This window comes from Pseudonaja textilis, chromosome 4 (assembly GCF_049901715.1).
Source record: "Pseudonaja textilis isolate UNSWEBS1 chromosome 4, rPseTex1.2, whole genome shotgun sequence".
Classification (NCBI taxonomy): domain Eukaryota; kingdom Metazoa; phylum Chordata; class Lepidosauria; order Squamata; family Elapidae; genus Pseudonaja; species Pseudonaja textilis.
In genome coordinates, this window is record NC_141993.1 from 69,820,165 (window position 1) to 69,841,928 (window position 21,764).

The 21,764-nt window shown below is 36.2% G+C and overlaps 1 protein-coding gene across 1 annotated transcript in view; it reads right to left on the reverse strand.

Moving 5' to 3' along the window:
* PLCH1 (phospholipase C eta 1) overlaps positions 1 to 21,764 on the reverse strand; it is a 118,329-nt gene that overhangs the window by 49,239 nt on the left and 47,326 nt on the right. The window contains exons 3-6 of the mRNA XM_087933336.1: positions 15,968 to 16,114; positions 14,425 to 14,668; positions 9,628 to 9,757; positions 2,872 to 3,042 (exon numbers count right to left, since the gene is read on the reverse strand). Of these exons, the coding sequence (XP_087789462.1) occupies positions 2,872 to 3,042; positions 9,628 to 9,757; positions 14,425 to 14,668; positions 15,968 to 16,114 (692 nt within the window). The remainder of the gene's footprint in view (positions 1 to 2,871; positions 3,043 to 9,627; positions 9,758 to 14,424; positions 14,669 to 15,967; positions 16,115 to 21,764) is intronic.

Consider the following 21,764-nt stretch of genomic DNA (forward strand, 5'->3'; position numbering starts at 1 on the left):
AAAACTCAGTTTCAATTTATTAAGTTTTTAAAAATAACTTTTGAATAAAGTGGAGACATCTTTTTCCCTCACTGAAAATCAGGAGAGGGATAATTACCTGTTCCACTACCAGTTTGGTGATTGTGCGTGCACCTAACATGCATGCGCCTAACGTATGTGTGCAGCTTTCTGCACACCAGCTGAGGCCTGCAGCGCCAATCAGCTGAGAGGAGAAAGAAAAGAAAAGTGCAGGGGCGGATGGGAGGGGTAATCTTGCACTTTTTTCTTCTTTCTCTTCTCAAGCTGTGGAGGCTTTTTTAACTCCTTTCAGCTGATCATCAGAGGCTCTTCCTTTACTACTGTTTCGATTGAACCGGTCCAAATTGGTAGCATACTACCACTGCTGAAAATGATAGAAATATGTAATCTTCATCAATGACAACAGATTATTTCACCTTGAATGAAGAGCTTCTGTTGAACTGTAATGTTCTTACAGAACTCAACAGATTTAATAACTCCATTCTTTATTAAATCAGTCTGATGAATGTTGTTGTTGGGCTAGAAATTCTAATATATCAAAACATGTTTCTTTGAGCTTTGAAAGGAGTTTCCTAGTTCATGTTCATTCATTTGCCAAGCCAATCACAGATGCTTGTTTAAGGAATGATGATCTCTCAAGGCACCAGATGTAACAACTTTGTCTTCCTTCCTCTCTATCAGTTCATGAATGAGGAGATACATTTATCCTTCCTTGTCTGAAATTCTAGAAGTAATGAAAGACTCCAGAATACAATGTTTTTCAGAGTTGATTCTTCTGCATAAAGCAAAGCATTTATTTTCAGGCTCAGTCTAATATCAACAGTGGAATTTACTTTCAGTGTTCATCCAGTACATCTGATAAAGTGATATGAGCACACTAAGTTTATCTTGTGACACAGTCACAGTATAGACCAGGGGTATCAAACTCACAGCATCACATTGTCGTCACATATCGCAACCTTTTCCCCCTTTGCTAAACCGGAGTGGGCGTAGCCAGTGCATGATGCATCTGGCCAGTGGGCCATGGTATAGACTATGTTAACTTTGATTTTGTGCTGATATAGGTGGGTGATGCTGTTCACCAGCAAACTTTTAAATACATGTAAAACAAAAAAAAAGGATATTGCAATATATATAAACAATTGTTTGTGGTTCTAAGCCACCAAAATGTGATTGGTAAAAGCAGGTAATCTAGAATACAGGCAAAAAAAGATTAAGTACATCTTCCAAACCTGAACTTCATCTACCCTGGCTTTATACAGTAATCCCTATAGGACTAACTTGTGCTGGTCAATATGTACCATTGACATTCTGTTACTGAAGTGCCTAGGTTCACTGCTCTTCCATGTATCTCATATATATTTTGATTACTCATTTCAACTTCAAAGCTCAACTTGTCTCCTGAAAGGAAATCATAATGCTGAGCATGTTTGCAATCTTTTGAATGGACAGCAGGTGTTTTTCAAAGTCATTGATCCAGAGTGAAGTAATGGATACCATATAACTGTCTTGCATGAATATACATGATAAGCCCTATGAATAGTGACAGGGATAGAGAAGTTGGGCATATTATAGCTGACAAATGAATAACAGATGACCAGCCAAAGCTGACACACCAATGAAACAAAATACCAATTATTTATAACAGGTGTCTATATTGGCTTTGGCCTTGAGCTATACCCAAAGCCTATAATCTTTCTTTCTGAACGCTTCAAAACTGACATTTTAGCTGTTGTCCTTCCACACCATGAACATGACACTAACAATAAACGAGAATAAAAGCATGTGGTTTCCTTTAAACCCATATTGTGAATCTAGTACAAATTATTTTCTCACATGCTATGGTGATTTCAGCTGCTAACATAATGGGAAAACTATCTGATCATTATTTACCTGGTACATATATAAGGTCTCTTATATATGTACCAGAAGCAAAGGAGGTGACAACATTACTTACACAATAATAGATATCATTGATGTTGCAGCCAAAGCTGATCAATCTAGCAAACCCAGTATAAGTCATAAATACACAACAAAACAGCAATAAATTTTTTTTAAATACTCCAATAAAATAAAAAGAGATTCCCCTACAGCCAAAAAGCACTGACTAAGTGTTTTTTTCTGGCACAGTATTCATACAGTCTGAAGAAGATAGAGAAGACAAGCAAGGTCTTCAAGTGAAGCTTTTGGGCAGATGAATATAGTGCAATGAATATATGGCATCAGGTTTTCTAAAGCAACAGCTGCTTTGTAAATCTTATTCTGATTTTCATGATTTCTAGACAGTTTGAAGAGGTATTACATAGCTAAGTAAGAGCAAAAATTCCCTGTTCTTCTTTTGCTATAAAACATTAGTAACCAATACATTCTCTCATTCTGGGAACACCTTGTTGTGTGAGGCAATCAAATCTTATTTTTCTATTTAGAGACAGATAAACAGAAGGGATTTGTCAACATATACATTTAATGGGAGTAGATGAGTTCCAGTGGCTAAAAGGTCTCTTGAATAAGAAATAATTGAATTCTTTAGACTTCCAGCTTCAAACAAAATCTTTGCATTCTGGAAACGTGTACTGATATGAGTTGTGACACAAGTTAAAAAAATGTCTACATAAAATATAGAAAATAAAATAGTACTCAAAATAAAAGAAATGAAACCTATGCAGCTCTGATTCATAAAACATTTTCTGGTTTCACTTTTCTCAAGTATAGGTGTCAATATTTTCAAGGATCCAAGTATTAGGTAATTGTTTTTGATAAATGTTTTCAAGATAAAAGCAACAGAATGCAAAAACAAAATGGGGACATTTTGTTATGATTTCGAGTATTAATTATTTTTGTTTTGCATCTTACCTTCTGTTCTATCTTCAAAAACTGAGTAAAATCTTCAACAGTGAGGTGGTCTTTCTTATCACTATAGCTCAAAAGCAGCAAGTATAGGTCACGCCGTAATGACATCATCTTATAAAACACAGAAAACTCTTCAAAGTTTAAAGTTCCCTGGTTCTCATCTGTGTCAGCCTCCTAGGGAAAAAGCATAACCAATTATAGGTAGATACAATATTCATAGAAAGAAAATACATCTGTGAAATCCCAAATAGCTCAATTTAGATTTACTACTATTTCCCCAATCCCCAGAATAGCATTTTTGACCCATTCCACCTAGGAATTTGGAAAAGTGCATTTCAATCACTGTTTCAGGCACTAGACTGAGTTGATTTTAACTGCAATTTGTGCTTCTTTTCAAAGCATACAGTAGTCAAAAGACTTCATTCTTGTATCTATCATATCAACACTTTCATCACTTCATATTTGTCAGGCTCTGTGTTTTACGGGTTATACCCTAGTTATTATTAAACCAGTTATTCTTTAACTATTCACCTACTTGTAATTATCATCAAGTTATAAACAATAACATTGGTTTATAATAAGATATCCAGTTCAACCCGCTGCCTCTAGGCATCACTCTTCACAATCTTTGCCATTCATAGAAAATATTCTGCCCTGGGAAACAACCACTCCATGTGTCAACAAACAATTCAATAGGGAAGAATGTTTTAATGTTTCAGCCAAATTGCATTAAATGTTTGCAAGAAAGCAGCATTTCTCACCAGACCTAAGCAGTAGCCAGAAGACTTAAATTAATTTTCTCCAAATTCACAGCCATTCACTTATTTGCTTTGCTTGCAGCAATTACAGAATTAATGTAAATAAACAGGTCATTCTCAAAGAATGTATCATTTGATCTTAAGAAACTTTATATTCGCTGTCAATTCCTTATGCATTTTAAATGGCACAATGAATGAGTGTGTTATCAGGTCTAATCTGGGTCATTCACCTGGACCAGAGGTTTCGTCTTTTGAGCTTTTGGACTTGTGCTGCAGCCCATCCTCGGGGAATTTCTTTCTAGCTTCGATCTTGCAGCATTATTCTGGGATAATTTGTGTATATTTGCCTTTATTCATGAGTGTGCTATTATACAACCCAATGTTTATTATCATTAAAACTAGATGTTAAAATGATTCTTGGTGTATATAACTATGGGTATCAGCAAGTACATAATTGTGACATTTGCATGAAGGCTTCATCATGCATTTGTCATTGCTAGTTTGGTATAGCTGCCACTATATAAAACTACTCGTTGCAATTGCAGTTTCTAGGTTTCAGTTCTGATCTCTTACTCTCTCTCTCATTTCTCTCTCATTTCCAGAATCTCAAGAGTAAATTGTATAATTCCATTTGTACTGCAATACTAAGCACACTCAATTAAAAGTAGATCCTCACTCCAAAGCAGATCCTCATTCAATAAAATTTATTTCCATGTGTATATATTGAAGGTTTGCAACTTTACATTATGGTAAAATATGTTTATTTCAAAGAAATTTCTACTGAGTTCAATGGATATTCTTGCTAAATGTAAATGTAAATCTAATATTTAAAAAAGGAGTGCAAGAAGTAGCTGGAAATGACATACTATGCTTGCCAAAGTTTTTCTATTGGTGAAGATTTCACTATGGCTATTTTATTGTAGTGTAAACACAACCTGATCCACACAAACTGATTAGAATGAAATATAATATAGTATAATATTATTTACATTTGTGTTTACAAAATGTCTGTGTAAACCAATTGAGCTGAATGATTTAATAGTGTTAAGGACAGACTGATATTTATTTATTTCTAATGAGAATAGTATCTCTGATCTTGGAGCTAGACATTTATGATTCTCAACAATATTGAGACTGCATGTCAGGAACAAGTTCAACTAATTCCCTTTTTACTGTGATGAGGATTTGTCCTCAGAGAAGAGTTACTTATCATGAATCTGATTTTGTAAATATAGTATATGCTTAAGAGGATTTGCTTCAGATATACACAATATTCACAATGGTTCTTTTAAAATAATTGTCTCTGTGTTGCTAAATCCACACAGTAATGGACTAAAAAAAGCCTACTTACACTGCTAAATATTAATCAACTAGTTGTAAGCTTTAAAAGAGGTATACAAGAGAATCTGTGTAGCATCCTTTCAGTAATAGTATTTTTAATTCTGCCTAGTAAAATGGTTTCACATTAAATTAGAGCTCTTTGTAATCAGATTATACATAATCTAGATTGCATGTAGCTCTAGCTCTGCTACATTTGCTGACTCAGTATGGATTCAGATAAAGTCAGTAAGTTTAAAGTGGATGAACATCATTTGTGTTACAGAAGCTATTGTGAGTCAGACTATATGGGATGCATATGGGCTACTATTGGATCCGTTGCATGATAGAGCCAACCACACAACAATAGTTGGGGGGTGGGGACAGAAGGCACTAATTGGAATAAGAATGTGTAAGAAAATGTTTCAAGAAATCCATCACATATGTGTCAACTCTGTTAGTCTACAGTTATTTTGAAAATGTGACCCTTGATTGGACACTTTGCAATTTGGTGGTCATTTAGAACTGTGCAGTGTCCCATAGGAACCATTTGTATATCCCTCAGCCAGTTTCCAAAAGTAGAATCAAAGCTGGCAGTAAAATCATGGTCACGTGATGTCTCACTTAATGACCATGAGTGATTTGCTTTGTCATCATCTCAGAAATAAGGTTGTAAATCTGTTGTGGTGACATGGTCTCTTGCTTAACCATTACATCATTTAGCAAGACTTAATTTTTGTCATTAAGCAAGGATAATGTGTACTTTTAATTTACAAAACTTAAATAGCTCCACTTTTTTTTTTTGCAGGAATTCATACCCACTATGTAATCAGGACCAAAAGAGACATAAGTGTGTATTTTCAAAAGTACACAACAAATCTCAGCAGGAAGGGAAAGGAAGGGAAACAGGTCCTAAAAATCATTAAATTCTAAACTGGTAGAAAATAATATTGATGGCCACAATCTAGAAGGCTCACTAAATGGACATATTTTATAATCAGGGGTGTCAAACTCAAGGCCCACAGGCCAGATCCAGCCCGCAGGGCCATCCTGGAAACAGTGAATTACTGTGTGCCTCCACTGTGCCTCTGCCAATGAAAATGGAGCTTGGGAGAGCTCTGTTTTTGGCTGCAACAGCCTCCTGCAACCTTCTCCCAGCAAAAATGGAGCTCGAGAGGGATGCGCACAGCCCTGCTGAGGTCTGTTTTCACAGACAGAGCACTCGGGCCACCACAGGTGCCCCAACACAAGTGATGTTCAGCTGGCCACACCCCAGCCCCCCCCCCCGAGGTCAAACATATCCCTGATGTGGCCCTCAGAGTTTGACATCCCTGTTTTATATTGTATTTTTTCTATATTAGACACTAAGAATCATTGTGATTGAAGCGCCAAACAAATATATTTAATAAACTAACAAACAAATACATTTTAAGCAGTCGTTCCAGTTTTAATTTCATTCATCTGCTCAGTCAACCAATATTTAATCCATTCTAGAGAGTTAAAGAGGGAGGAAGAGGCGACTCTTTAGATTTGAGATTCCCAACTTCCAGTCCCACAGCTGCATGTGCCTGCAGTTGACTAGGCCATCCAAACACTGCCAAATTTAATGTGAATATGCATAATGTTGAATTTAATTAAAACTTAATTAATGTGTTTCTATTTACTACCCTTGGCACAACACTCAAAAGTCAAGTGTACCTTTAGCTATTTCTATATGCTTGTCTCAAGCTTTGAAGATGAAAATCATCAACACTTTAAAATGATTGTAGAAATGGGTTGGCAGCCACTGCAAATACCAAAGTATGTGAATCATATGATCATATCAGCAAATATAATCAGAGCCAGCAGTTCTCTTTCAGATTGGCTAAAGCCTTTGAACTCTCTCTCTTCAAAGGTAGTTTTATACAAAATCTATTACATCTGTACAGTTAGGGCACTACTAGGACAAGGCTAGGAGATTCCTCACAATTCCTGACCAAACAGGGCTGAAGCTTGTACATCTCAAACTCAAGGTTAACCACACCAAACTTGATTGCAGGAAATACGACCTCAGCAAGAGTGGTCAATGTCTGGAATACTCTACCTGACTCTGTGGTTTCTTCCTCAAACCCCAAAAACTTTAACCTTAGACTGTCTACTATTGACCTCACCCCTTTCCTAAGAGGTCTGTAGGGGGCGTGCATAAGCACACCAACATTCCTACCATCCCTGTCCTATTGTTTCTTTTTATTTTTCTTATATGTACCCATTTCATGTATTCATAACTATGTATATACTTATACCTATTATCTTGTAAGCGATTGACAAATCAAAATAAATAAAAAAATAAATAAATCTTTTTGAACCAATAAAAGTCACTCTTCTATTCTGAAGTTATTTACACATCCAGTGACAATGATGGAATCTTTTAGTAATGCCTACCAGGATATCTTACATATCATGTAACAGATTAAACCATTTTCAGTGGGGCAAAAATGCAGAAACTAAACATATTAGCAAGAACCCATTCTAGATTCTTGATTCATATTCTGTATTATAACATCTGTCTGAAACAGTATGTTTCCTGCTTGAGCAAGGGGCTGGTCTAGAACACTGGTGGCTAACTTTTTTGGGCTCCTGTGCCAAAAATTGCATGTGCGCTTGCACTTGGGTGCTCGCATGCCAGCACCCAGAAGGCAATGCACGCAGGACCCCCCACGCCCCCTGCGCATGTGTGCGTGACCCCCGTGCATGCCACGCATCTCTGCGCATGCACACGCATCTCCCATACACCCCTGCACATGTGCTCCAGATACTCAACAATCACTGGTGGGCAGGTGGCACACATGCATGTGCAGTAGACCAGCTCTGTGCGAGGGCTCACGTGCCGGCAGTAGTGGCTCTGCATGCCACTTCTGGCACATATGCCATAGGTTCGCCATCATGGGACTAGAAGCATTCTAAGGTCCCTCCCAATTCTGTTATTATTTGGACTCAACTTCCACATATTTGTTTTGATTCAATCCATTCTCCTGTTCTTGTGGGACATGTAGAGTTTCACAAGAATGGTTTTAAAAGAAAATAAAGTTTCATGTCATTGACATATTATGACACCTTCACCCTTTATTGCCAGAGAAGCTACTCTCCTGGTCACATATAAATGTCAATACTTTGAATGATTTTGAACTCTGTAGGACCCAGTTGCCAAGAAACAGCAAAAAAAAAAAAAATCACAGCATCTCTTTCAGGAGACAGGCATCCAGCCATGAATGTGAATTCTGATTTCATTTAAACTGATCATTTAAAACTAGAAATGACTAACCAATTAGGAATATAATGGATAATCAAAGTTTCTTCTGAGTACAGCTGTTCTGAAAAAGCTAAACTCCATGTTGGAAATCATCAGAAGAAGCATTAATTAAATTATACTTTCAATCTCCTAATGCCTTTCCACAAATCTGTCCTGCAACAAAACTTGGAATTTTTCTAACATTATGATTAGCATCAAAATGGATGTTGTAAAATCTGGAAAATACAGTACATTAAAAAAAGAAACTATAGTACAATATTTAAGCACCCGGACGAATATCCCTATAATGAAACAGTATGACACTCTGAAATTTAATTAAGGGGGAAAATATAGGAAACTTGAAAAAAAAGTATAAAATAATGTAAAGGTGAAATGCGAGAAGTTTTTCTCTTTCCCTCTCATAATCCCAAAACTTGAGGTGACCCAATAAAGCTGTTAGAGCAAAAAATTTGTCACTTAACACAAGCTAGTAAAATTGGTACCATGCTTAATCACCAGCCTCTTAATATGCTCGGTAAATAAGTGTACCTTCTGCAGTTATCTCAGTATTATAAATCCTTGAAGATGGACTAGTGTGAGATGTGTCACCAATCCAATAATAAGAGCCAGATGTCAATATTGACATGCCTTGATGAGTCTTTCTCCTTAGTCTTTCCTCCATGAACAAACAAATACATTGCACCAACTCTCCATTTATCCTCATATAGGTAGTCCTCAGCTTACAATTATTCATTCAGCAACCATGATGATGCTGAAAGAATGGGCTTACCATCTGGGCCCATCGTTATGGCCAATAAGGTTACTTATGGTCATGGTCCCCCGTGATCAAGATTTGGATACTTGGCTCCTCCGAGCACAGAGCTGCTACACCCAACTATTCCCTCCCTAATCAATGCCCCTTTTGGCCACCTTGTATAGAACACCCAGCAGAGAATACTGGAGCCAAAATAGAAGACCTGGGCCTTCAGCAATTTCAGCCAGCTGCCATCATTCCTAGTCCTTGATTTATATACATGTATATATATCCCTAGATGCAGCTACTCTAAATCTCCACTCTCTTGTCACTTCTCTCATCTACTTTGGGACTGTATAGTCTCTTAATTTGGGTTTTTCTCTGATGAAACGTACTGCCTCTTCTCCAGGTGCACATTCCATCACATTCTCTATCCCTTCTGCAGCATCCTCGTGTTTCTTACCTGGAGATGCTTCCACTTAGCAGATTGAGTTGTGGTTGCTAAGTGATGCGATCATGTGACATGTTGCTTTATAACAATATAGCTTAGTGTCAGAAATTAGTTTCGGCTGGGATCATCAGCTATCGTACTTTTAATTTTAGATTTGTCTTTTGAGAGACTAATATTTATATTTATAGATAGAAAAAAAAAGAAAACCCACCTGGAACATTTGTCTTACTTTTCTTCTGGGCAGGTTGACATTCAGTTTATGCATCAACTGATGAATCTCTTCAATATTCAGCAAACCATCACCATTCTTATCAGCTTCCTGAAAGGTCTGCTTCACCCAAGTGGAGACAAATTAAGGAAAGTATAAACTCCCCTTATCAAAATATTGGCATACACTTTCACATTATTGAGAAAAAAGCAAAAGTGTAAAGAAAGGTTATGTAAATCAGTGCATAATGGTAAGAACATACAGCACAGAAGATATCAGCTTGTTTTTTTAAAAAGTAGGGGATAATATGCACAAATGTACATATGAATGAGAAATAAGGAAGGTATGAAGCTGGGGTGGGATTCTACCAGTTCGCACCTATTCTCTAGAACCGGTTGTTTAACATTCTAAGCAGTTCGGAGAACTGGTTGTTACAAGAAATTACAGGCCTAATCCTGTAAGGAAGGGAGGAAGGAAACATTCTGGTGTTGCTTACAGAAACTACCTCTCCGTTAACCCTTATTATATTCTTGGCAGGACTAGACTTCCTGTCTCTGGAACTTCTCTGGATTTTTCCCCCTCCTTTGCTGGTACTTTGCTTGTGTGGAGTGACCATTCAAAGTTACAATGGCACCGAAAAAAGTGATTTATGACCATTTTTCACACTTACGACTGTTGCAGCATCCCCACAGTCATGAGAGGCCAGGCGAGGAGATGCATGCCTCGATGTGAATGATATTGAGTTGGCCATGCCCAGCCAATAACATGACCACCAAGCCATGTCTACCCAGTCACATGACCACCAAGCCATGCCTACCTCCTAAGCCACGCCCATAGAACTGGTTGTTAAAAATTTTGAATATCACCCCTGGTATGAAGCCACGAATAGAGCTGCTTTACATTACAATGCAATGGAATATACAATACTTAACCAATTCCAAACTGAGTACCCTACAAAAACTTTAAAACTAGTTTTCAAAATTCCTAGCCAGGATTTGGGAAGGTTGGGAAGAAGGCTGCACTTACTTATTACACAATAACTAAAAGTTAATTAAAGTTAATTAAACACTGATATATTGGTTGGACCTCTCCTTTTGGCAGCCCAGTTTTGGAAAGATGTCCATTGTCTTAAGATAAACTTGAAATGATGCCTATTTAAAATAAGCCCATAGAGATACAGAACTGAAGTTGATTATATAATTCTAACAAGTATAGGTTGTATAGAGACACTACATTTGTTATAGTGGTGTCATCAATTAATAAAAACTCCCTTAATAAAAACTCCCTTCCTAGGTTAACGTTCAGACACCATCAAGCATCAACCACAGATCCACAGAAACTCCCCAGATCTGAATATTTGATTAGAAAGGCATAATATAATTTGCTAATATACACTAAGATAATTGCTGGTGGTGCTCTTTTGTGTCACATTAGGTTAGCCTGCTTATTCTTCAACTCGATTTATTCATGTACAGTATATACTATTATCACCTTGCTTCATTTATTCATTCTTCTTTCTAAATTATGAACCTGCAGCCACTTTAATTACAACACAAGAAAGCTACTATTTCCATCAATAGTAGTAACACTACTACTAAAACGCCTTCTAAAAAGGACAGGTGGATTTCTTCCTTAATGGCTGGGTTTTCAGAAAAAAAAAACCCTCAAGTTCACAAAGCAAAATTACAATGTTGACATACAGTACTAATTACTACAAATAACCCTCTCTCTTTTAGCCTAATCTAATGTGTTAAATGTTGTCTATAATGACACAATTTATATTAAATTCAATAACAAAAAGGATTTGGAGTTTACTGGGCTTGTTTGTTTTCTTGCAGATGTTTAATTAGCCAATTTAGGTAGCATCATCAGTGCTAACACAGAATGGGGTTTGCTCGGTTTATATTCTAGTACAGGACTGTCAAACTCCTGGCCCGCATCACATGCTGGCCACACCCATGGCTATTTTGGCGAAGGGGAAAAAGGTCCCGATACATCATGAGATGCTGCTGTGATGAAGTGAGTTTGACACCCCTGTTCTAGAGGCTTGCCCTATCAGTATTGATAGGGTTCATCTTATAGGTTCTTTGGTAGGGCTGTTTACTGCTGGCATGTTTGGTAGTTCCTTGATTGGGGTATTGTTGTTGTTCTGATGTTAATTTTGGAGTTAATCTATGCTCGTGTGGGTGCCGATTGCTGATGCGGAGGTGCTTTGGTTTTTTTGCTATCTTTTGGGCTTATTAGTTTTTGTTTTTCTAGTTTTCATTCTCTTTTTGACTCAGTAGCACGCAAAGAGAAACTGACCCAAGCAAAGCGATTTTTTTCATCCTCTTCCATTCTTCCAGAGCAGACTTTGGGGGGCTACAAGAATTATCCAGTAGCACTGGAAACAACAGTACTGTTAGTAGAACAACAATTTCCATGCTGAGTATCCCAGCTTAGTCTTTGATTGCAACTGTTTCCCTGACCAGCACCTTTTCACAATGCTGGAAGTCTTTTGGCTCCACTATTCTCCAAATGTGAATTCCCCTTCCCTCACACAGAGCTTTTCTGATCACAGTAAAAGGAAGCTACATTCAAAATATTCCTATAACCAATGGGGATATTCTTTCTATTGCAAATAAATGCACAGGGAATTATTCTATCTGAACCATAAGTGCTTAAACTTCCTCTTTTATACAATTGACCCAATTTAGCTTCTTTTCCCTTTCTGGGCCCATCATTTATTTTAAAGAAATGGTTCTCCATGGACCAATCCTGTTCCATCTGGTTTGGTTCTTCTTCCATAATTTAATAACTCATTAATTCTAGTGATTTTTTCCCTTCAGTTGGTCCCTGTTCGCTTCTGACAAATGGAACAGAGACATTTTTGCTAGTAATCCAAGCCCTTTAGTGTCTGCCATTATATCCTCACTCCAGCTGGAGATGCTACAGGGCCCATTTCTCCGTGCAGTCATCCATCTGCCAGAACTGATCATGCAAACAAGACTTGAAGAAATATTTCTGCATAACCAAATGCATGGCAGCCATGTGTAGCCTCCAAAAGCCAGAAAGATAGAAATTGCATAAGTAATTTATGGAGTAATTAGCCATAAAATGATGGCAAGTGTTTCTCTGCCTTATGATAACAAGAGCTGAAATTCAGAAATGAGAATATTTGGCATTTTTTAGCTCAGCAACTTGGGGCAAATCAAACCACTTCATCATCAAATATCCTCACTGGGAGGAAAAATATGCTTTTCCAAATCATAATCTTATTGGAATGAAATGTCTTTTGTTTCTAGAGATTTGTCCTTATGTTACTTTATTTCATGGGTGTCAAACTCGTGTCATCATGGCGTCATCATGTGATGTATCACAACTATTTTCCCCTTTGCTAAACCAGACACATCCTGCCCACGCCCTGCAAGTTCGACACCCCAGGTTTATTTGGTCTTTAATTAAACAGGATGTCCAAAATTACCATGTTTTCACCCCCTTTCACTTTCATACATACAGTATTTTGCCTCTGAGAGAAATTCTGATGTTTGTAATCCTGGTTTAATGATTGCTGCTCCTTTGTTTTCAAATGAAGTGGTTGTGTTTTTGGTTTTTTACCGTATGGTTATTTGAGGAATTGACAAATAGATTATAATATGTGAAGAAAATACAAAATGCTCAATGAATAATAACCTGATACAAAGCAAGTAGCATTTTACTATCTCATAAAACCACGGGAGTAGAGACCACATTATGTCTAAAGACAACAGTGTGATTAAAGCCACTTACTAAGCCACTCTGTCCATGGAGAACCTTGAAAAGAACTGTACACTCACTATTACGCCATGTTTCTATTTTATGTTCTTGCCATGACTAACAGAAAAAACAAAGCAGAATCACCAAGTCGATTGTCCCAATTTTGCATGCTATGAAGGCAAATAAAACCAGCCAATTAAACAAACAGAAATTATAGTAGAGGGTAATAATTACACATTTCCTCCAAAGGGGTCAATCAATACAAAATTAAAACAGAGGTCATAGTTCCATATGAACAGAGATGATCAGACTCACCAGTTTAGAAACTAAATTGCTGCTTCTTTCTAATGAATCATTAAAGACTACATTTGATTACAAGCAGATGGGAACCACTTAGAACAATTGATCAGCACTTCTCTGTTATTCATTAAAATACTCCATTTTTTCCACATTTCTGCTGCAGTCTAGGGGGGAAAGCCCTCTGACAGTTGCTATATAAGCTGCATTAACTTTAATAAGTCAACTCCTTAAAGCAACCAGGTCATTTTTTAAGACTAACATAAAAGCTTCAAAATAAAATGCTTGTTTCATATGAAGTAGAAAAGTGCTGTGCTCACAAAAAATCTAAAGAAATTCTTCCACGTCATTTTTAAGTACCTTAGAAAAAAAACTGAAAAGTAATATTCCCTTGGATGGAACCAGTTATTATAATTGAAGCCCATTTAGCTATTTTGTAATGAGTCATGGACTTGAAAGGTTGAACCATGTTGTTACTCTACAAGTACCTATAATGAGAATTACCAATGAAAGTAGACCTTGTATGTGCAATAAATAATTGTGAGTTCTAGTCCCAGATTAGGCATGAAAGCTAGCTTTAGGCCCTGAGTCACTCTCTTCCAGCCCAGCTCATCTCACATGTGAGGAAGAAAGGAGGAGTATTATATATCTCACCATCTTGAATTACTTATGAAATAATAAAGGTGGCATAAAAATTATTAATAAGTAAATCAAGACAGATCAATCAGAATCACTATATTGTCCCAGAATATAGCTTTGAAAGGATATTGATCGTGTGTTCTCTGTCTTTTAGCAAGAGAGTCCTCATCACTTATCCCAGCCATCAAGTATTTCAGTCCAGTGATCCAGGTGCGTGCTTCCTCTGAGTTAGAAGCTATCAGATCCAATGATTCTATATGATTGCCATGGTAAATTGTAAAGCAGCAGCTTGGATCAAAGTTGCCCTCTGCATGGCGATGGAATATTTCTGATTGCCGACCTTCAGTGACTTTGTAGATAGAATCAATAATGACTGTGAAAACAATAATAAAACGGTATAATCTGGTTTATCATACAGCTGATTGCAATATTCCATTTTATATTAGTAAATTAATCCAGGAACTAATTTATCTATGATAATGAATTAATTCAGAAATGCACAACTTCTGTAAACTTCAGATATGGCTTTGCATTTCATGTCAAAGATTGCATTCTGAAAGTGGCCATAAGCCTGATCCCATTCTTGTCTCACAAAATCCACCCAAAATAACTCCCCAAAATACAAAACAGTGAAATGAAATATTTTACCTCATTCATGTAGGAGACTTTTTGTACCTCCAATTTAAAAAAAAACAACAACCCAAAATTTCTGTTGTTAAGCAAAACAGTTGTTAAGTGAGTTTTGTCCCATTTTATGACCTTTCTTGACACAGTTTTTAAGAGGAACACAACACTTTTTTAAGTTAGTAACTCGGTTGTTAAGTGAATATGGCTTCCCCACTGACTTTGTTTGTCAGAAGGGTCACAAAAAATGATTATATGATTCCAGGACATTGCAACCCTCAAATATGAATCAGTTGCCAATGTCCAAATTTTGATCACATGACCATGGGGAAGCTGCAATAATCATAAGTGTGTAAAATGGTCATAAGTCGCTTTTTTCAGTTGCTGTTGCAACTAAATGAACTGTTGTAACCTGTACAGATGAAAATATAGAACAGGGGTGTCAAACTCAATATCATTGAGGGCCATATCAGTGTTGTGTTTGACCTCAGGGGGCCAGAGTGGGAGTGGCCAAAGTGGGTATGGACAGCTTGATGTAACTCGTGTCAAAGACGCCTGTGGAGGCCCAAACACCCTACCAGTGAAAATGGGCTGGCAAGCTCCATTTCAGCTGCGACGGCCTCCTGCAACCCTCTGCCAGCAAAATTGTAGGTTGGGAGGGCTGCCTACAGCTCTGTTTTTGCTGGCAGAGGCACCATGGGCTGGTCTTTCACAGAACAGTGTCATGGGCAAGATGTAAGCACCTCACAGGCTGGATCTGGCCCCTGGGCTTTGAGTTTGACACCCCTAATATAGAACATATTTCACATGAAGATCTCACGTATATCTTATATGCTCAATTTTTAGCCTATGGATAAAGAATCAGTGAAGAACTGGAAATCAAGTATTTTCTTTCCTGTGTCTACAATCTTAATTTTGAGGTGGTTAATAATGGCACCGAGTTTAATCACAACCATTCCTAGGGACAGACTAATGCTGTGACATGCTCTTGCGAATTAAAAAGAATCATAAAGCAAGCAAAGTAAACAATAACTTCAAAAGAACTTACTTTTTGCCTTTTCACTTTTCCTGGAGGGCCTCCATCTGATGCACGTCCTGTGTTCATCAAGATAAAAAAGACGCACTAACCCTTTGGCTCCATGTTTCAGTTTAATCATCTGAGTCCCAGATTGCATAACACTCATACATCTTTCAACTAAAGGATGAAAGAGTGCAACAATTTTATTTAACGAGCATCCCTAATTTACTCTGCTGTATAATTACTGCAATAATTATCTATAAAATAGTCACTACATATATATTTCAATCTACACTTTGCATGAAAAAATAGACAAATAATTATATAGCACATGTAATGCTGGAAGTATTAGATTTCTGTGGATCATTTTAAACTTAGTATAAAAAACAAAACATTTTGAAAATATCTTTTTTTTCTAACATGTATCTTTCATTTTCATAAGCATCTAATCACTGTACAATTTGGGGTATAGCAATAGTGATAGCACTTAAGATTTATATACACCGCTTCATAGTGTTTTACAGCCCTCTCTAAGCAGTTTAGAGAGTCAGCCTATTGCCACCAACAATCTGGGTCCTCATTTTACCGACCTCAGAAGGATGGAAGGCTGAATTAACCTTGAGTCAATGACAATTGAACTGCCATACTGCTGCCAGCCGTCAATCAGCAGAAGTAGTTTGCAGCACTGCATTCTAACCACTGCGCCACCGAGGCTCTTTATAATATATAATATGTAGTATATAATATTTTCCCAAAGCTTTAAGATCAGAGAAGAAGAAAAATCTGGAAAGAAACCCCACAGTGCAACATTTTCAGTTCACAAGTGAAATTTATACTCATACATGAATATAGAAACATACATGAAACATACATCAATACATGGGGACATTATTTCCTTTCCTTCTATCTATGTAGCTATCTATCAGCTACTCTCGTTACCTACTTTCTTTTGGCCCATTTCCATGGATTCATTGATCAATTATTTTTATCAGAACTGGGCAGAATTATTTCATGCTTTCTTATGTGATAAAATACAGACTACAAGTCAGTAACATTTTCAGGTCAACACCATCATGAGCATACAAAAAAGTCTTACAGTTTTCAAATATCAAAAAACAGATACTAAAACACAAAGTTACACGATTTCACTGTTGAGACTTTGTAAGATTTTATGAGAGAACACTGAATGTCCATAAAAAAAAATCATTAAGATTTTTTTTTGATCCACTTAAAGGGATGTTAACAAAGGAGAAGCTTATTCTTTTCATTGGCAAATTACCATAGACACTCTCAAATATGAATAAATCAAAATCTATGATAGGAGATAAACAAATCAAATCATGAGAAAGAATTCAGAAGCAGTAAGAAAGAAAGAAAATACATTCAAGTGATAAATTCAAGGGTATATTGATCTTACTGTTTGGTTCAAACAACAGTTTGAAATAGTGTATCTATGTTGTTCGGGCATTATAAAAGTCAAAAATATACAAAAATATGTACTTGTAAATATTTTCTTAATGAATAAATAATGGACAAAGGGATTAACTGTATTATCAATTAACATTTCATACACTGATTAGCATTTAATATTTGTGTTATTGTTATTAACAATATTTATAAGTCATATAATTCCAACATTCTCTGCACATTCATGAGAATATAAAATGTTTATACTTGTACCTATAAAAATACCTCTAAATCAATATAAAAATTCTGCATAGGGATATTTATTCAAAGCAATATGGTCCAGGATGAGAATGCATAAAAGTCAGTATATGGACAATATATAACAGTATATAACTGTATATAACTGTTATGTACAGTGTATAACAGCACTTACATATACTAATATATAGAGGGTTGCCAGATTCCAACACTTTATAATTAAAGAACCACTGCTTTTGTAGCATGTCACAAAGATTCTAAACTGAGCTCACAAAAATGAATCCACACAGGATATAACTAACCCTAACCCTATATTTCTAATGAAACAATGCAAAAGCCACCGATCAAACGTCTAGCTATAAGTTCCTGAAACTATTCAAGATCATAGAACATTGTTAATTCTTGTGGATCACAGACTATTAGCTAGGAAAGAAAGTAAGGCTGTTGGGTGATTGTATACTTATTTTTATTAAACCTCATTGAACATGGTATAAGTCTGACTTCCAAACAGGCACTGGACTTTATACTTATACTAAATATGACTCATTTTCAAGTAAAAATATATAAGGTTGGGTCCTTAAATTTATCTAAATATGACTGTATAAATCTTTTGAAAAACATGCTTTCCAATAATTTCTCACAGCTAGATGGCTGTGTATGGACTCACACAGACACAGATAGCCAGAAGCATTTCTGAAGCAACTGCATGAGAAAATTTGAATAGGAGTGTTTTTGACACACTACTGCACATCACAAAGAAACTTTATTCAAAGTCTCTACACAGCCTTTGCCATCAGTAAAGATTTTGCACAGTAGTTAAATTTCACTGTGAAAACACAAATCACATAAAAACTGCAATAAAACATTATTTGCCATTTAAATTGTATCAGTCTGACAACACGCTAATAAACATGTTAATCAAGAATAGCATTTCCAATAATTTCTTAAAAGCAAAACAAAACTGAATCTCAACAAAGCTCGCAGAAATATCTAGTTCAGAATCAATGCGGCAGCCCTTATTCCCTCATATTCCTGCAAGGCAGTTTATGAGTCATTGAAACTCTAAGAAAGATACCAACTCATTTGGCTCAGGCAGCATCCTTGTGAAGTTGCTACACTTCCCACTACAAGATAGATCTCCGATGCTAGAATAGAAGCCATTGGAGGAAGAAGAATCCAGATGATGGCTTGAAAGCTGGGTGAACAGCAGACAATCTTTACCCCACTTGTTAAACAATGCTTTAGTACAGAGAAAATCAAAAGCTGATGGATTGGGATTGCTAAACTGCAAGTCTGAGTAGTAGGTCACACATGGCATGTTTTCAAAAAGCACCCTAATCTGTGCTAATACCGTCTTCCATTTGTCATTTATCCCTGTGTAAAATGAAGTCTTTAACCTCCTACCATTGTTGGGTAAGGCACTTGGTATTATGAATGGCATTCACCATTTCAAGCATAAAGCTTGCTTTTAAGCAGCTTATGCTTCTCTCTGAATCATGCGTAGCCCGAACCATTTAAAAATAAGTACACTTGCATTGTACTTCAGAATACTGTATTAGGCAAACAATGTATTGCTATCATGATCCCCCCAAAGAGGAACTCCATGCAGTTTGATGAAGATGTAAACAATGGTCAAAAAGTACATACATTCTGCAAAACAGAAAAATTCATTTTAAACACGATATTTTGAAATTCCAATCCCATTGAGTCTCTCAATGGATGTCATTCAGAAAATCATTCCTGCAACAGATACTCCCACTGCATATCTATTATCCGGTATCATAGATCCAGTTATGTATATGTATTATTATGACAATATGAGGGTTGATTTCAGTGTGGTACTGTTGTATTAGGTTTCTGGAAACATCAGACATTGTATCTGCAGCAAATTTAGCCTGTGGTAAATGCTCATCAACAAATGTCAAAGTCCAAAGGAAGAAGAAAGAAAAAAGATATAAAGGAGTGGCTTCCAAACTTTTTTACAGCAGTTGTAAATATATTTTATCCAAAGTTGCATCATGGCTCCTTTATTTCCATATCGTACTCTTTCTAAGAAGTCCACAAATCACAACTTATTTCCCCCCCTGCTTTCAGCCAAAAGTCTATAAAGGATTTCCAGTCACAAATGTAGCTATTAACTTGTTCCTAATCAAACTTTCAAATTTTCATTTTCTAATCAAATTTTGCATCTCTGGAAATTTGGTCATCTTCACCAACCATTGTGACTGTTTCAGAATCCTTCCATCTTTTTGCACATAATAATCTCGCTGCAGTTATCATGTACAAAAATAATCAGACATTAGTCCAATTTAGCTATCTGTCCATTAGGTCCAGCAAGAAAAAATATGGTTTCAGTTGAATATTAATCTTATAGATAGAAAAAGAATTATATGCAAAGTAACCAACTTTATACTCCTTCCTTTTGCTTCTAACAATTTTAATCTTTAATTCATTCAGATGCTGTCATAGGATTTGATCACTTTTCAATTTAATTTTTCCCATTTCAAAGATTTGTTCAGGATTATAACCAACTTATTGTTTTAGTCCAGTAAAAAGTCCTTATCCAGGTCAATTTATTGGCTTATCATTTCTATTTTTCCTTTAGTAATTTTCTTAGTTTTATAGTCATAATATTTTACTTCTCCACTACTTCTGAAAATTCTTTATATTTTGATGCTTATCCATCAAGCAAAATTTGTTTCATCTGTTTACCTTGTAAAATCTTCCAAGATGTCCTTTTTCACACCAATAGTATCTTTAGTATATAATCTGTTCTTGAAAGCATGTAGCATTGCTGGGACTGCTTCTATTCTTTATTTAAAAGCAAAGGTAAATTCACCAAGCAGATTTTCAAACTTGTCATTTTGAAAATCTCTAGTATCCTTGAAATAGTGGAATGGGTAATTTCAAATGAGATTAGAAAGTGAGTTAGAAAACTCAGTTTATTTTAAAAGTCTCCATTAGTAATTTAGTAAATGTGGAAACTTTTTCCATGATGGTTCTCTTCATCTCCTGGCTCTCAAATCCATGGGAAACCACTGTCCTGTGGTTTCCTTATGAATAGAAGCTGTCCAGAGCACAAGTGGGCAATCTTCCTATCCTATCCTTATCCAAAGAAGTACTGTGGAACTGGTCTATTCAGCAATTCTTTGGTCTTAGCCACAGTCATCATCTCTGCTCATTCAGAGATACGTTACTTGCCAGTTCTTGCCTGGGTAAGGTTCTTAACTCTTTGAATTATGCCTCCTTTAGGTTGGTCCCAACTCATTCCTGATTCATTTGTGAGCTACTTCAGGGATGAGACAGTAGATTCAGAAAGTGAGAGTTATCTTTCTGATGGAGGGAATGATTGGTGCCACCTTGAAGAGCATTCTCACCTTGTAGAATAACTTTTTGATCACTCTTTGTCCAACAACTTTTGCTCAGCCTCCAATAACCCTGTGATGTAAGTTGGGCTAAGAGAGAGTAACTTGCCCAAAGTAAACCAGCCAGTTTTTCATGCATAAAGCATGACTAGAATTGATAGTCTCCTGATTATTTTTTTTAACCACTATGTCAAACTTGCTCTCATCGCTTTGTTGCAATATTTACTTTGTTGTGATGGTCTGGAACTGAACCCACAAAATCTCCAAGGTATGTCTGTATTCTCCATCCAAGTCTATAAATCAAATGGATTTCCTAGGAATTTTGAAATAATCTAAAATAGAGAATTACTTCACCACTTTTAATCTTCATGATATAGGTTTCTACAGGGGAATGAGGTTTATAAAAAAAACTGTTATGCTAAAGGTGTGGCAAGAGAATGGGCCCTATTTTCTTATATTGGTCCATTCTTTATACATCCTTATCTACTAGCAAGCAAGAAGAATAAAGATAACTTCAATAGAACAGTCTGATTATCCAAGATTCTATTTAGATGCAATTTTAAAATAATTTACTCTCATAGATTCAGGGGGCGGGGGAAAGAATCATTAGGTTTACATTTTCTTAACATGTCATATTTTTACTACAATGAATTTTGTGTTTCTTATTCAAAAAATTCAGAATATACTTAGGAAAAGTACACACAAAAACATTACTATTGGGGATATTTAATAAGCTCTTATATAAAAACATTTGGAATATCATGTAGAAATAGGGAAGAATAATCTTGCCATGAAAA